Genomic DNA, 15296 nt, shown 5'->3' on the forward strand with positions numbered 1-15296 from the left:
AAAAAAAAAAAAAAGAAGGGCTTGAAGCATCTGGTCAGTTGTTTATGATTTAACCAAGATATACACATCATATGGCACTTGTAATAATAATAATAATAATAATAATAATAATAATAATAATAATAAGGGGAAATGAACTCTTCTTCGATCGCACCTCCAATACTTAGTAAGAGGGTGACAAATTGATCCTCTCACCTTTATGAAATTCAAAAAAAACTCACCGCTTTTGATGCTCATGTTTAATCCCTCTTACTTTCACATTGGCATAGGTTACACAACGAGGGTACATTCCTTATTCCTAATAATAATGAAACTTTTGGATTTTTTTTTTTTTTGGGAAGAAAGTTTTCCTTTCACCTCCGGAGGGAATCGTATAATCATCAATGGCTATCATTGTCTAACCCCTATTTACGAATGATCGAAAACGACCTTCGATGTTACATGATACTCTATATATGAATATCATTAGAACCAAATCCCTTGATTGTTGGTGGGGAAAAGCTGAAAAGGGGTGTGTGTGTATGTGTGAGAGAGAGAGAGAGAGAGATGCCGTTGGTTGAACTGACAACTCATAACGAGGCTAGTCGAAGATTCAAAATTGGAGTCTATGGTTTTAGATATCAATATAAGATGGTGTTGCAATCATCATACCATATTTTCATTAGTCCATATTCTCAGTCACATGGGGTCTTTCCCACATGGATGGTTAGCCACCAATGAAGCAGAATCTCCATCCTAAATGACAACTATAAAATAAGGGAGGTTTCATTTCATTGGTAATCCATATGAGTAGAGAATCCAGGTCCCTCTTGACAAGTAAACTCTCTGTCCATGCCGTGTCCGTAACATTAACTGATTTGGGATTGGCTAGGTTTCAATAATGTCAGTATCGGCCGATATTGGTATAGATCAGCCCATCCGAGACAGATACCTAAAACCCTGGTTGGTGCCGCTCGACCCTAATTATTAAATTCTCCGAATTAATCCCTAATAATTTGGCCTAATAGAATTTTACCAAATTTTACAAATAATTTGGTCCGAATACAAATCAAATAAAAAATTCTGAAAAATTCTCAAATTTTATAGATTTTTTTAAAATTCACGAATAATTTGGCAAAACCGAATTTTATCCAATGTAAAAAAAAAACTTTTTCTTGAATAAGTCAATAAGCCTTTAGAAAATAGTGTGATTCTTATGCATCTATTATCCTAATGTTACTTTTCTTATTTTTTTTAATAAAAATCGACAAAGCTTATCTTTCCTGAGGTAATCTCTCACACTTCTACAAAATAATAATAATACTAATAATAATAAATCTTTCACCCCATTTTAGTTTAACTAAGTCTTACAGTCGTTACTCTCTCTAGTCTTTAAGGTGAACATGCATGGTAGGTGACGTGGGTTTAACTGAATTTGTGCTCAATCCCCCCCTCTTAGTCTCTCTTTGTCTAATTCAATTATTGGAGTAATAAGAAATGAATTTAGAAAAAAAAAAAGAGACTAAATCTAATATTTTTATCTTTAAATTTTAAAATTTTAATTTTTATATCATTTGTATATTACGTACATATGATAATTGATAGATAATATGCAGTAGTTATTGCAAATATTAAAAAATAATATCCAAAATTTTTGTCTACCTTTTATTTTTGTAAACGAATAATTCCCAAATCCGAATCCGAACTTGAATTTTATTATCTCCACTTTTTTTGCCAAATCATTAAATCAATAAAATGAATTAATCTAAATAATTCTTCATTCGACTAATTCCTGAATCTGAATTTAATAACTACGCGCTCGACTGGATGGGGTGATGATGGATTTCTCCTTATTCAAGGGCCAAAATGGCCATATAAAAAATCATTTGCAATAGACCGAATTACCCTTTCAATATTACATGTTTTAATTCCCAATAGAATCCAGGATCATATAAATATTGCATATGCCCAAAAACCCTAACTTTCCCGCACAGTGTCTCCTATTCTCGGTCCAAGACTCCAAGGTGAGAAGGGGCTTCAAATCTATTCGGATTAAACCCCTCTAGTTTAAGATATGGAGTTTGAATTAGTACTTTTTTTTGCAGATTCAATCCAGGCGTTTTCTGGAGGATCTTTACCAGATCACATAAGGAGGTGGGTTGGCCCTTACCCTAAATTCTTGACCCTCATGTGCTTGTTTGATTTTTCAAAGATTTTCAAATAATTTTCTGCTAGAACTTATGGTTTATAGGTTTTTTTAGTTTTCATTTTGTTCTTCTTTTCCAAATGTTGAAAGTGTTATTTCGTTTGCAGATTCCTCTTCGTCATATAAGATGTGGAATGCCCCTTTTTTTAATTATTTTTTCCTTCGTTGTGCTTTGCTACATATTCATGTTCGGAGTTCGTTCTGGAAAATCTGTACATGATTAACTCTGTGCTTGTGCTCCCATGGGTAGCTATGGGTTTGTGTTGTTGTGGCTTTGCGGTTGTTACTTTCACTGGTAATTGAAACTGCTGCATCACTAGAATTCCATTCCATTCCTTGTGTTATTTGTTAATGAATTGGTTTAATATGATATTATTCTGGACTTTATCTAGGAAGAATCCAGTTTTATCTATCTTGTTGCACTCTTGCTGATTTTACATTGTAATTGGAAGCAGCAGGTGATGGCTCCACAACAGCCGAAGAGTGGCCTCTTTGTGGGGCTGAACAAGGGCCATATTGTGACGAAGAAAGAATATGCTCCTCGCCCATCTGATAGAAAAGGAGTAAGTGGCATTAGTGTCATTCATGCTATCGATTTATTTTTTGTTTGCTTCATACGCTAGCCCCTTTTGTGGCCAAGTTATTGTGTTGATTTACATAAGTTTCCCTTTTTATATTTTAATAATTGCATTATAAGCATAGTTATGAAACTCGGGTATCAGCCTGGCCGAAAATCTACGGAGATGACAGAAAATTTCACTGAAACATAAGTGTCTCTGTTTACAATGAAGAAATGACTGAAATTTCTATCAGAACAGTGTTGAATCCCTGATTTATGGTATTATTACACCGAGTTTTTGAACTATGCTTATAAGTGAAAATTGGCTTTGTCAATTGTTGTGCTCCTTGCTGAGTATCATTATATACCCTTGTTTTTGTCTGGTGTATCATGGATGGAGTTAAAACTGGGTGGATCCAATGATTATTGTTAATGACATACATTTCACTTTGTTCAGAAAACAAGTAAAAGAGTCATCTTTGTGAGGAACCTGATCAGGGAAGTTGCTGGTTTTGCACCTTATGAAAAGAGAATCACTGAGCTTCTCAAAGTTGGCAAAGACAAGCGTGCATTGAAAGTGGCAAAGAGAAAGCTTGGTACTCACAAGAGAGCAAAAAAGAAGCGCGAGGAGATGTCCAATGTTCTCCGCAAGATGAGGTAATTTATTTGTACCCTACATATCTGTACGGCTTTTTGTCATACTTATGAGTTAAAGGTTATAAACTAAACGTGTCTCTTTTAGTCAGCCTAAATACTAGATAGTCAACCACTCAACCAGAAATTATATGTTGAAGAAGTTTACCTCTTTCTTGTTATTTCTCATGTCTAATCATCTTTGGTGGGATGGGTTTATGCAGGTCTGCTGGAGTTGGGGAGAAGAAGAAGTGAGGGAGTATGCATCAGGTGTACCTGCAACTTGCTTAGTCTGTTGAATAGGAGCAGTAGGTAGAGAGATGTTTGCTTAGCATGCATGGTTTTCAGTATTTGTAATGGAGAATGAAATTTTGACCCTACTCATTTTGTTTTTCTTTGAAATGTTGTCTATGGGTTTGGCTAACTTTCAGTTTTGTTCAAGGAATCAAAAGTTGCATAGTAGTTAAAAGTTCTTGATCACCTCCTCTACTCATACATTGATTACTCCTCATGTACTGGTCAGGATGCATTATATCACAAGTCTTGCAAGAATTGGCCTCCCCCAACTCCTTTTGTGGTTTTTGTCCATAGAGCAATTACACATGTCTTGGCGTGGCTTTGACAATTTACAATTTACAATCTGACCTTGCTCTCTTGTGCACCAAGCATCCGTAAGCTCTTATACGTCTTCTCTGCAAATAGCTGGTGGACTGGGTTTCTACTTTTAGCATTGGTGGTTGTATATCGCATGTCTCGACTGCAATGGTGAATCCATAACTGTGGTTCATGGTCCTGCCGTAATATGGAATTCTGTTGTGGGTTATAGACTCATATTTAGGTGGAGACTCTCCTTTGACATTGCGTGTGGTTGAGGTTGATATGTAAAGAATCTACCAGCATGACTCTGTACCTATGCCTTAACCATGGAAGGAATGCAATGGATGGAAAATTAGTTGGGGATTGATCTTTGATGATGCCAAGTCATGGGATCTGGATCTCCATGTTGAGGTTTGGATATGTAGCAATTTATTTCACTTGTGAGGAATTTAAGCATTGCTTTCTCTTTTCTTGTTTGGGTTGGATGATCAAACCTCCAGTGGTAAGATTACATCTGGGATATAATGGAGTTCTTCGGTTTTGACTGATTGGGAGTTGAAGGATAATCATGGCCGGAGATCACTTTGACTTCAATACTTATGAGAGGAACGTACATTAAATTGACAATGAAGTGATCTTTGTCCCAAACGTAAAATGTCACAATCAAATTCCCTTCCAACAGTATGGAATAAAAGGGGAAAAAAGCTCCCTGGTAGCCTGGCGACTGCCCCAGATACTGAAGGGGTGAAATGATACCCACGCCTGTGAAATACTAATCACCCCCTGTTGAAGCTCATGTGTGACTCTTCATTTGTTACTCTGTATTATCTTATGCTGTGTTTGGTATGTATTCTTAAAATGTATCCTATTCTAGGTTAATAATACATTTTTTCACAAATAAATAAATAATGTATTTCAAGAAATCACACAAAATGCAGTCTTAATTTAATAAAAAGGGAAAAGGCGGGCACGCTGCTGAGGTGCCTAGCCTATGTCACTCTGTCCCTCTTTCTTTTGAAAATGACCCCTATGCCCCTCTTATTCCAGCCCTTTTATTTGTTGAACTACTAGCTCCAAGAAATCTAGCAAGTACACAACCTCTACTCTTGGAAAAGACTTCACTATATAATTCCAAATGTTTTCATAGTATTGGTGCATGAAAAAGGTTTTTTCTACACAATGCATGAAGTAATGTTTAGAAATATCTACCTCATATTGTACAGGGTTGATAATAATACCTCCGTATTGTTTGTCAATACCCTCTAAACACGTCTGCATGCCTTGGTCAAGGGAGAAATCGTGGCTCAAAGAAAACCATCCCTAGCTAGTTGTATGGTTCATTCTCTTTAACCCCGATTTAGAGTTGATATCTTCAAGGGATGGGCGCCTAGGACACACAAAATGTTGAGGTTGAGAAGATGAGATGATAAATTTTTCTGTCAAATAAGGGAGAGGTTTGGGTATGTCACTAGCTTTCACTAAGCTAAAGGCATACACCAATCACAGGGCAAAAGGGTTTTTTCCAAAAGGGGAAAGATAGATGATGACACATGTTAGGCCCCTCGGTGGTGTGGCCAGCCTTTTCTAGTCAAGGGAGAGAGTTGAACAAGGTCCTAGGCAAGATTTTAGAAGTTTGCAACTTTTATTGTATGTTGAGGGCTGAGAAGTTTAAGATCCTGGGTGGATGACTAAGGTTGTGTATGGCACCATGGCGGTTTGGTATTAATTATTTCATAGAAAGTATTCCAAGAATTCATACCAAAGACAACCTTAATTTTATTCTTGAAACCTTTGATTAGTTTAACATTATTATAAAGGACTGATATAGGAATAGATGATCGAGATCAAAGAAGGAACGAACTTGATGCCTTTGAGTGCCAAAACGGAGGACCCTATTGTTAGACCTTTTCTTTTCTTTTCCCTTGTCGTGATGCCCAATTCTTCATTGATCAATTACGATTGCTCTTTGCAATTATTATAAGCTTTTATTCCAATGCATAGACAATGGGAGTATGTAAGAAGGCATCTTCAACGAATGGGGTGAGAGGGTAACACATTCCTTTCATATCTAGATTTGTTTAGGTGTAGACATACACAAGTGGCTAGCTTTTTTCTTGCCCTATTAATGAAAAAGTGTTACATGTGTGGGAGTGTAGACCAATGAGAGTGTACGAAGGACCACACTCTCCCATAGAAAACATGTTCCCTGTTTTTAGTACTTCACTTCACTTCACTTCACTTCACTTGAAGATATCACCAAACAGGACCTTAGTTTTGAAGGCGAGTATTTGGCAGACCGTAGGGATCCTTATGTGTATTTCCTTTTTGTTTGGTTCACCCTTACCGGCTTCCCCACGAGGTGAGACCGTGAGACGCCAATTCAGCGAAGATAAAACAGAAGCTGAAGAAAAATGCCGCTTTATGATTGTATGCTGTTGTTGAAGCCCCATGTTAATAAGGAGGCTCTGATAGATTTGGTTGCTCGGGTTGGAGGACATGTTTACGCAAGGAATGGTGTTCTTGCCAACATTAAATCTCTTGGTACTGTTCAGTTGGGTTATGGTATCAGGAAACTTGATGGAAGACATTACCAGGTGCATCTATAATTTCAATTCTGTCTTCAATCTCATTTTGATTTCGTTTGACTTTGGTTTCTTCCCCATATCTAAACAGACCTGGCTCTCTTTATTGTATTTGAAATTTTGAAGCCCATATTCTCTGAAGGGAATTTAATCAAATTCTTTGGTTGTATTTTCAACATTTTTCGATTTTATTCTTCTTCGTGGAAATTAAGTAAACTGTTGGTGATATCAGATCTTGGGGTTTCTTATGTGTTATTGTATCTTGTAGTTTTAGAAGGTTAATTACTTTGAGGGGTGTTATAATAAATTCTTGTTCTTGAGAGCACATCTTAGTCTCTGGAAGAGAAACCCAAAAGAGAAGGAGAAACAAGGTGCACTTTAAACGAGCTATACAGAATATATCTCTATGGAAGCTAGTGGGTAGATTTATCAAACACGTGGGTTTATCTCAGTCATATCAAGCCAGCAATAGTGTAGATTGAAATAACTCTAAATTAGGAATTTTGAAGAGAATTTTTTAATTGATGTATAATTAGTCAATTATGAATAGAGTTGATTATCCAGATTGCTTGGAGTCTGATGATCCAACCCAAGTACAGCTTTTAATAAATGTGAGTTTCCAATGATAATTGTCTTGTATAAGTGATTCAATTATGCATTTTTGAACAGGGTCAACTGATGCAGATGACAATGATTGTTACTCCAACCTTCAACAAGGAGCTACAGTACCTGAATAAGGAAGATCGGCTACTACGATGGCTTCTAGTCAAGCACAGGAACACAAAATTTGGACTGGAATTTGTGGGCGACAATGATGGAAAAGGCGATCTGAACAAGTTTCCCAGGAGCAGAATGTATGATGAGGAAGATGTTGATGATGATGATGACGATGATGATGAGGAATATGAGGTGCATGAAGAGGAGGCCAAGGAAAATTGAACTGTGAATCAAACTATTTGATATTGCTTAGATTCTTAACGATTTTATCCATTTCAAAGTTGCTTCAATGTCTTTTTGAGTTCTGAATTTTCTGTAGCTTTGTGTTTGTGTTTGTTGTTGATTGGTTTGTAAATGCATGATTAGCATAATGCCTTGTGGATTCGATGAGCTAATTTTGTTAAATCTTTGAAAGCTTGGATTTTAAATAATACGGAAAATTCCTTCACCATGGGTTTTCAAATGTCTCTGTGGATGATTAGGATTTGTGGTTTGATGATTGATTAACCAATGAATGGTGGTCCAATACTCCAATCTAATGAAGGGCATCAAAGAGAAAGAGAAGCTATTCTCTATCAGGTTTTGCTTCTTTCAGACTGGCTATTGGCTGGGCTTGTGTGAAGAGATAGAGCCTGGGCTCAGGAAGCGACGGAACCAGGGCGCTGAGCACTAGAGAAAAGGAGGAAGGTATTACAAGAATGTAAGCATAACCCAGACTTCAATGTTTGAGTAATTATGTGTTATAGAAATCTATGCAATACCTTTTATCTGTTTTTAATTTTTATTTTATTATTTATTGTTAATGGCAGCTTTCTTGAGCTTATCGATGGACTTGTATAAGGGAATGAAACTTATAACCTTACTTAAAACTTCATCTTCAAATTCCTTTGTGCTTGCCTGTAATTCGTAGGCTCTCATGAATTGCATTCTCATTAAACTATGTGCCTTTCTTACATACATGTTGCATGGTTTTGAAGTGGTGCACTGAAGATATGCACATAGGATCATTGGTGCATACATGTCACATGAGATGGAAATTTGGTTTTTGTGTATGTTTATTAATCTACTCATGTGAAACACACAAAAACATAAGCATAAAAAAGAGAGGCAGATTGAAGACAACTGATGAGTATAAACATGTAAATATCATCAACAAACCTGAAGCTCCTGTGCATGAGAAAGATAATTAAAAAGCAGGAATTCCTCATCTGCAAGCCTAAGAGCAACAAGCTCCCAAATGGTTGCCACTGAAAAAAACAGTAAAAGAAAGAAACCAGATTCAGCAGGGACATTGTTTGAAAGTACGGGGCTTTGAAAAATTAAGATGACCTTTATGAGTGGCTACTTTGTTGTGGTGCTCTTGTTTTCTTCTTCAGTCAAACATTGCCTAAGAGATTGAATAAACAGAAATAGCTGCTACATGCCCAATGGAACACAAAGAAGAAAATTTTACTAACAGTTTGTTGGCATTCATCATTTAACTTTTGAGGCCTTCATTGATTCTTAAATTTTTCATGGGTTCATTATCTGTTTGCTGTGTTTAATCTACGTTCAAGGGCTTTCCCTATCTCCTCCCTTCCTTATTTTTGCAACGAAATTTGTGCTTGGCTGGCATCTCATTAGAGGAGTATCTTACAGTTTATAAATAAACAGAGGTTTGCAAAAGCAAATGATTTTACCTCCTCCATAGAACATGTCAACAGATGGAACCCCAACATTTTGAATAAAAGTCGCATAATCTGAACCCCCTCCTCCTAAACCCCCAATCTCCGGAGAAAGAAGAATTTTTACTCTCCAGTAGTTTCCACTTCTATGTAATAAGTTGACAAGATTCATTAATAATCTGGTCATTTTATGAGCATTAGTTAAGGAAATGTGGGATACTAGATATTTCCATTTTATTGAATTAAGAGGACTTGTTCGTACTTGAAAGGCATGTGTTAACATGATTTCACCTAAAGGTTGAAATTTAGTCTCAGCCCTCTCAGGTACCACCTTGAGGGAATCATCAGAGTACATTGTTTGTAAGTTATGTCGAGCTCGAACCTTCAACAACCATGAGCTTTGTTTAGTAGTATCAAACAGCAACTAGTAGTCAAAGTATCATGAAATATTTTTAACAGCAATGGAAACTACCAAAGCAAAAAGCTTTTCCTTCATCTTGTATAAATCAACATCAACAACTACTTGTTTGAACTTTGTCAGTGATACTGCTACTACTACTCAGTCTGCTGCTATACTTGTGAATGATTTTGTTCCCATTGCTTACCTTCTCTACATTTTTGTTGCGCTAATGCCTTTGTTTTACATAGTTACATATATTTTAGTATGCAGTACATCACTGCCGTTAGACCTGTTGTGCATCTTGTTCAAGTAGTTCGTCAAGCTGAGGAGTTGCAGAGGCATGGAATCCTGCCCCAGAGACTGTCTACATTCAACAACCCTTGAAGCTAGATTGGTTACAAAATGCTGGATTGGTTACAAGTGGAAGAAGAATTATGAGGAGGATCTGTTGTAAAGATTGGGAAAATTTGTGTAGGAAGGCTTAAGTATACATAGATATTTATATTACCATATACTTGTAACACTAGATCGCAACTTTCTTTGTAATGCCATGAGCTCATAAGATGCCTGCACTTGGGAGAACTTAAAAGTTCTAGCTATGGGGACACTGACCTGAGTGTGGGCCATGGATAAGGGTATGGTGTCCCTTCACTGTATAAAACTAAATTACAAACACCTCTGTATGGTGCAGGGACAACCTGATTTTTATGCTGAGTAGTGTTTCTACACGGTGCAGGATTTTCACAGAACTCACTCCCTATCTTTATACGTGACATTGTTCCAAGATTTTTTTTTTATTTATTCATTTATTTATTTATTTATTTTTGTTTGTTTGAACAAACTGCCGAGATGAATTGAATATTTGGCTTTGAAGCTCTTGAAGGATTTCAAATTTTAAGTTTACCATCCTTCACTGCAAGATCAGAGGCATGCGCAGCTCATCTTTCCATCAGAATGCCCTACCATAACTAGGATCTACTACTCTATTTAATTAAAAATCCAAATTTACTGCTCCGTGGGCCCCAGGGCAAAGAAGTACTCATAATTAATAATTTTAATTGCTTGGACATTGTATGGAATTACTTTGCTTCACTTTAACAACTTCCCTAGTTAGCTTGTTCCTTGATCTGCATTTTGCTCCCCTCGCATGGAGGAGTGGTTTGTCATTAAAGATAACATAACTATTGTGAGATGGTTCCCCACAATGGCTAGTGTGGGAAGGAATCTACATATCACCAATGGCAGTGTGGAGAATGGTATCATTCACATGAGACTCAAACGTGTCAAAATCGGGGAGAGAGTGAGTGTGGAAACCATGGCTCATTATGAGTGAGCAGATGATGGAACCTCCCACCCACTCTGGCATCTTGCGTTTCTTTTTTCTATAATTTTATGAGGAAATGATTAACGGAGACAATGCTGACTCAATAACAATGGAGATGATTGGAGATGATAATGATTAACATGCCAATTCTCAGCTAGTAAAGTCTATGGCATGTTATTGTCAAATTTTGGGATCTAATCCGCCTTCACCTTGTGCTACATGCAACTCCAATCCCCCCTCCCACCAAAATAGTTTGTGGGAGGTAGTGAGTGGCAATGAGGATCCAACGGCTAAAGTGCATCAACTCCATCCCCCCCCCCCACCAAAATCATTTGCGAGAGGCGGTGAGTGACATTGAGGATCCAATGTCTAAGGTGCATGCCATGACCCTCCCAGCCGTTGGATCCTCATTGTCACTCACTGTAGAGGGTTTTTGATCCCCAACCCCGCCCCCCCCCCACCAAAATCATTTGCAAGAGGCAGTGAGTGGCATTGAGGATCCAACGGCTGAGGTACATCAACTCCATCCCCCCCACCAAAATCGTTTGTGAGAGGCAGTGAGTAACATTGAGGATCCAATGTCTAAGGTAGTCCAAGGTGCATGCCATGACCCTCCCAGCCTTTGGATCTTCATTGCCACTCACCGTAGAGACATTTGATCCCCCCCCCCTCCGGGGCCCCTACCCTTCCTCTCATATATTACACAACATGCAAATATCATCTTCTTTACCGTCCAACATTAGGTAGGGGAAATTCTTAACAAGGTGCATCTTCATCGTCCTACACTAGTAGGGCAAATTCTTAACAAGGTGCATCTGCTTATAATTATACTTTGAAGGCCTCTTTTACACATGGTTGATATGAAACACAGATCTTGTTGACATGGCCAATTGGAAGACCTACCTATCCAATAATAGAACAGCCAAAACAACCTCTGCACAGGCCTGTCGAGAAAGTGACATTATTAATCATGATAATGCTAATAAATTTGGAACTAAGGACTAAGGAACCCCCCTTCCCCACTTCCTTTCTTTTAATGTGGAAAAAGAATGCTCCTTGATTGAGAAGCCCTGCACTGAGGTGTCTCACATGAGCATCAACAAAGGGGTTCTTGTGTATCACAGGGGTAGAGAGGCATAATTCTCCCCCGGTCTGGGCTGAGGGCTGCGTGTGACCAAGGAGCGCTCTTCTGCCCTTTTTTTAATACAGCAAGTAAGTAGGCAATTTTAGAACCAAGAAAGGTAGTATTCTAGCAAAACAGCAAAACTTCAGTGTTTAGGGAATTCATTAAGAAATCAGTGACTGGTTTTTTTCCTTAAGCGTACAGATAAAAGCTCATTCTACATTAGCTTAGATTCTAACTTGCAACAACAGGAACCTGTTTCTGAATCATGGCAATTCAAAAAAAAAAAAAAAAACATAATCATCTATCATCAGCTTGGAGTTCAATTCAGGGAGATGTGACTCGATTGCGAATTCGATTTGATCGCCTTACTGGAGTTCTGATTATCTTCCTTACCTCTTCTTCTCCTTCATTACCCTCCTGTTTCACATATACAAAAGAACAGAAAGAGGTTATGCTTCTGGCATGTCAAATCTGGGAAATATTTCTGGATAAGTTGTACTAAATGTACTTGATTTATCAATCATCTAATTTAGTTTTTATGGACCCTTTCTATTTCTAGTACGTGAATTCATTGAACCATGTCTTTTACTGGGCTTATTCACTAACAGAGAAAGAAAAGAAGAAGAAGAAGAAGAAAGGTGGGCCTATGCAAAGAGTTGAATATTTTCATGGATTTTTAATGTGTTCAATTCAGGGTTACCTAAACTCGTCATCACTAACTTAAAAAAAGGATTTTTGCAACCACAAACAAAATGATAAAACAGAAACAGTAACAATGTGCTGACCTCTTTCTTCACAATGTTCTCCGGAGCAGTAAAGCTTCCATATGAAGAGAATTCTGTAGCAGAGGACACTGCAGGGGATAGACGTATATCATTAACAGAGGAAGGAATCTTCCTCCTTGGCCTCTTATCTTGAGGTGCTGAAAAATTAGTTACTTCGCCTTCCACTTTCTTGTATTTAAGATCACAGCTCTTGATAGAACTTCTTCTGATTTCTCCCATTGTGAATTCTCCGAGTAACTCCACTTTTGGCACTCCACTTTGGTGAAGCTCTTTGAAAGCCTTGTCATCGGAAGGAACAGAAGGTGAAAGATTGATGAGAGAATCAACTTTTGCCATAGATTCAGAAGGTGGAAGTTCTGAACCCCTTGTCTCCACTTTCACGGATTCAGAAGATGACTGAGCCCTCCTCAAGTGCGAACCCTTTATTGTTCTCCTGTTCTTGATATGAAGCAGCCCAAAAACCACAGATATGGCAATTACAGACACTACAACAGCAGCCCTGGCAATGAACTCAGATTTCATGCCTTTGATTTGATCTTCCTCATCTACATCAACCTTTGTGCCGTCAGTAATGTGAATATCATCAGAGGCTGGATGTTCAATTGCCTTTGCACCTGAAATCATTTGGGTTTGAGACACTTGGCTGATCTCAGTGTTCTCTCCATCCAGTGGCTCCAACATTTTACTCGTCTTCCCAGAAACGTTTTCAACTTCTTCCATCCATTTTTTTACAAATTCTCTCCACAAATCGATTTCGTGTGTCAGAGTTCCTCCATTGGAAGCTCCCCCTGATGCTTCAGTCACATATTCTTTTTTCTCTTGTTCAGCCATAACTGGTTCAGTACCCTCATCCAATTTTTTCTGGATCTCAAAACTATTGAAAATATCAGAACCTGCAATTTGATTGTCCACCCAATGTGACATGAATTGGGTCTGAGAATCTGGTACTGACTGTGCTTCATTTTCTAACTGCTGTAGCTCCAACTCTTCAGCAACCAGATAAGAATTCTCCCATGTTTCCTTCATGCTAAAAATCATCTCCTCCTCATGACTACCCCCGGGAGTAACTGTCTCGTTTCGATTGGTGGTTACACTCAAAGAGTTTTCACGTTCTTGATCCAAGAAATTGCTCACCATAGTTACTCGGAACAGATGTGCCTGAGTCTTCTGGTAGCATTCTCTGACCTCTTGCAGGGCTTGGATAAAGGGTGGAGGTGTGGGAGAGTTCATAGAAGATATAAACATGGTGGAAAGGATTAGAATGCCAAGGAGAAACAGAGATTTGAATACCTTGTTAAAATCCCAATGCTTCTCATCCACCTCAAACTCTTCCATGTCCTCATCATCGTCACTGGAATTGCTTTCTGGTTCTACAAAACCCTTCGCTGACGAAGAAGACGATGACCCATCAGCATCAACTGACTGGTTGGATTCTTCCCCTTCAATTGATTCCTGGGACTTGTGACCGTTCTCCTCTGTTGCCCCTTCATTCTCTCTATTAAGGAGAAATTCATGACGCCTGTTAGGCCTGTACCGGAGGAATTTGGGCCTAGGAGACAAGTAATTCGTCAATGGATCATAAGGCTGGGAAGACGGATCAGAAGCAGAAATATTCTCTTGGTCCAAATCAGAAACCCTATAGGATATTTTTGGGGTCAGCCTTGAATAGCGATCCAGATCATTATAACCCACATCTGCATAAGCCACCCTACTATTTGAGACGGGGGATTTCTCAACATGGGTAGCAGAGATGATCGCTCCAGACTGTTCGTTCCGCTCGCCCAAGACCTTCTTGGCGGACGCAGCCTTGGAAGCAGTGGAAAAAGTGTGTGACATGAAATGCTTTGGACTCTGCAATTTTGAGCCCATTTGGTGAGCGCTCTGATCGTTCTCGTTATTCATTACCACATCGTTGGAATAGCAAGTTCTTGGTTGAAGATCTGGAATATCAAAGGAAGAGAGTTTCAGAGTAAAGAAAAAAAATACAATGAACTGCTCAAGATTTTAGAAGGAAAAAGAACATAAAAGGCAAAAAGGAGAAAGAAGCAACAAAGAGAAGAAGAAAATTAGAGAGGAATCTTACCAGGCGAAGAAAGCTTTGGAGTTGCAGAAAGTTTGGTTGAGGGAGATGACGAATGATTCTTCTTGAAACCATCCATATTCTGATCTTTTCAATTTTTCTTTTTCTTCCCTTTCTTCTCTCTAATGGCGATCTCCGCCCTCTTTCTTTCTCTGATTCTGTAATTTACTTCGGGAGAGACGAAGTCTAGTTCAGTAAATGATGGCTGTTTAATGAAAGATGGCCGCTCTGGTTGGGGAGAATAGCTTTTAGTATCATCCAAAATTTTGAATCAGATTTTTCGACCGTTGAGATTGTCAGTGTCTAACGGTACAATTCCGGCCAAACCATATATGATCTTGGAATCTTGGATTTCTCTAAACGTGATCTCGAGAATTGGAATCTGTGATCCATGGGCTTGGGCTTATGAGGATCGTACCCTACGCCCAGGGCTTCCCAAAAGTGTGGCCCACACCCATCGAAATTGGTCATGCATCTTAGGCTTATGAGATCCATAACCATGTCTCGTTGACATGGCTTCTACTGTGTTGCCTTCTATTTTTGGTAGAAAGTGTGTTACCTTCTTCTAAACAACTGGTTGTGGACAACATTATTTCAAAAATTGGAATAGGATCAGTCGAATCAATCAAATTTTGGACATCTCA

General features: G+C 38.3%; 3 protein-coding genes across 5 annotated transcripts; 2 read left to right on the plus strand and 1 right to left on the minus strand.

Moving 5' to 3' along the window:
- The first annotated feature begins 1864 nt into the window (after positions 1–1864).
- LOC122081005 (60S ribosomal protein L36-3-like) lies at positions 1865–3857 on the plus strand. Of its 3 annotated transcripts, XM_042647936.1 has the most exons (6): positions 1868–2003; positions 2085–2133; positions 2293–2480; positions 2641–2748; positions 3202–3401; positions 3602–3857. In XM_042647936.1, the coding sequence occupies exons 4-6, from the start codon at positions 2647–2649 to the stop codon at positions 3630–3632; spliced, it is 333 nt and encodes a 110-aa protein (XP_042503870.1). In that variant the 5' UTR covers positions 1868–2003; positions 2085–2133; positions 2293–2480; positions 2641–2646; the 3' UTR covers positions 3633–3857. The 3 variants fall into 3 exon arrangements, with proteins under 3 accessions (XP_042503868.1, XP_042503870.1, XP_042503869.1); XM_042647934.1 differs by lacking the exon at positions 2293–2480 and having other exon boundaries at positions 1865–2003; XM_042647935.1 differs by lacking the exon at positions 2293–2480 and having other exon boundaries at positions 1869–2003; positions 2644–2748.
- A 2379-nt stretch (positions 3858–6236) lies between these two features.
- Positions 6237–7721, plus strand: LOC122081414. The gene is made up of 2 exons (XM_042648535.1): positions 6237–6568; positions 7226–7721. The coding sequence occupies exons 1-2, from the start codon at positions 6386–6388 to the stop codon at positions 7493–7495; spliced, it is 453 nt and encodes a 150-aa protein (XP_042504469.1). The 5' UTR covers positions 6237–6385; the 3' UTR covers positions 7496–7721.
- Positions 7722–11928: 4207 nt separating this feature from the next.
- On the minus strand, positions 11929–14871 carry LOC122082323. Its single transcript, XM_042649807.1, has 3 exons — positions 14656–14871; positions 12573–14512; positions 11929–12204 (listed from the first exon to the last, which is right to left on the minus strand). The coding sequence occupies exons 1-3, from the start codon at positions 14729–14731 to the stop codon at positions 12112–12114; spliced, it is 2109 nt and encodes a 702-aa protein (XP_042505741.1). The 5' UTR covers positions 14732–14871; the 3' UTR covers positions 11929–12111.
- Between the last annotated feature and the right edge of the window lie 425 nt (positions 14872–15296).

Source organism: Macadamia integrifolia, chromosome 6 (genome assembly GCF_013358625.1).
Source record: "Macadamia integrifolia cultivar HAES 741 chromosome 6, SCU_Mint_v3, whole genome shotgun sequence".
Lineage (NCBI taxonomy): Eukaryota > Viridiplantae > Streptophyta > Magnoliopsida > Proteales > Proteaceae > Macadamia > Macadamia integrifolia.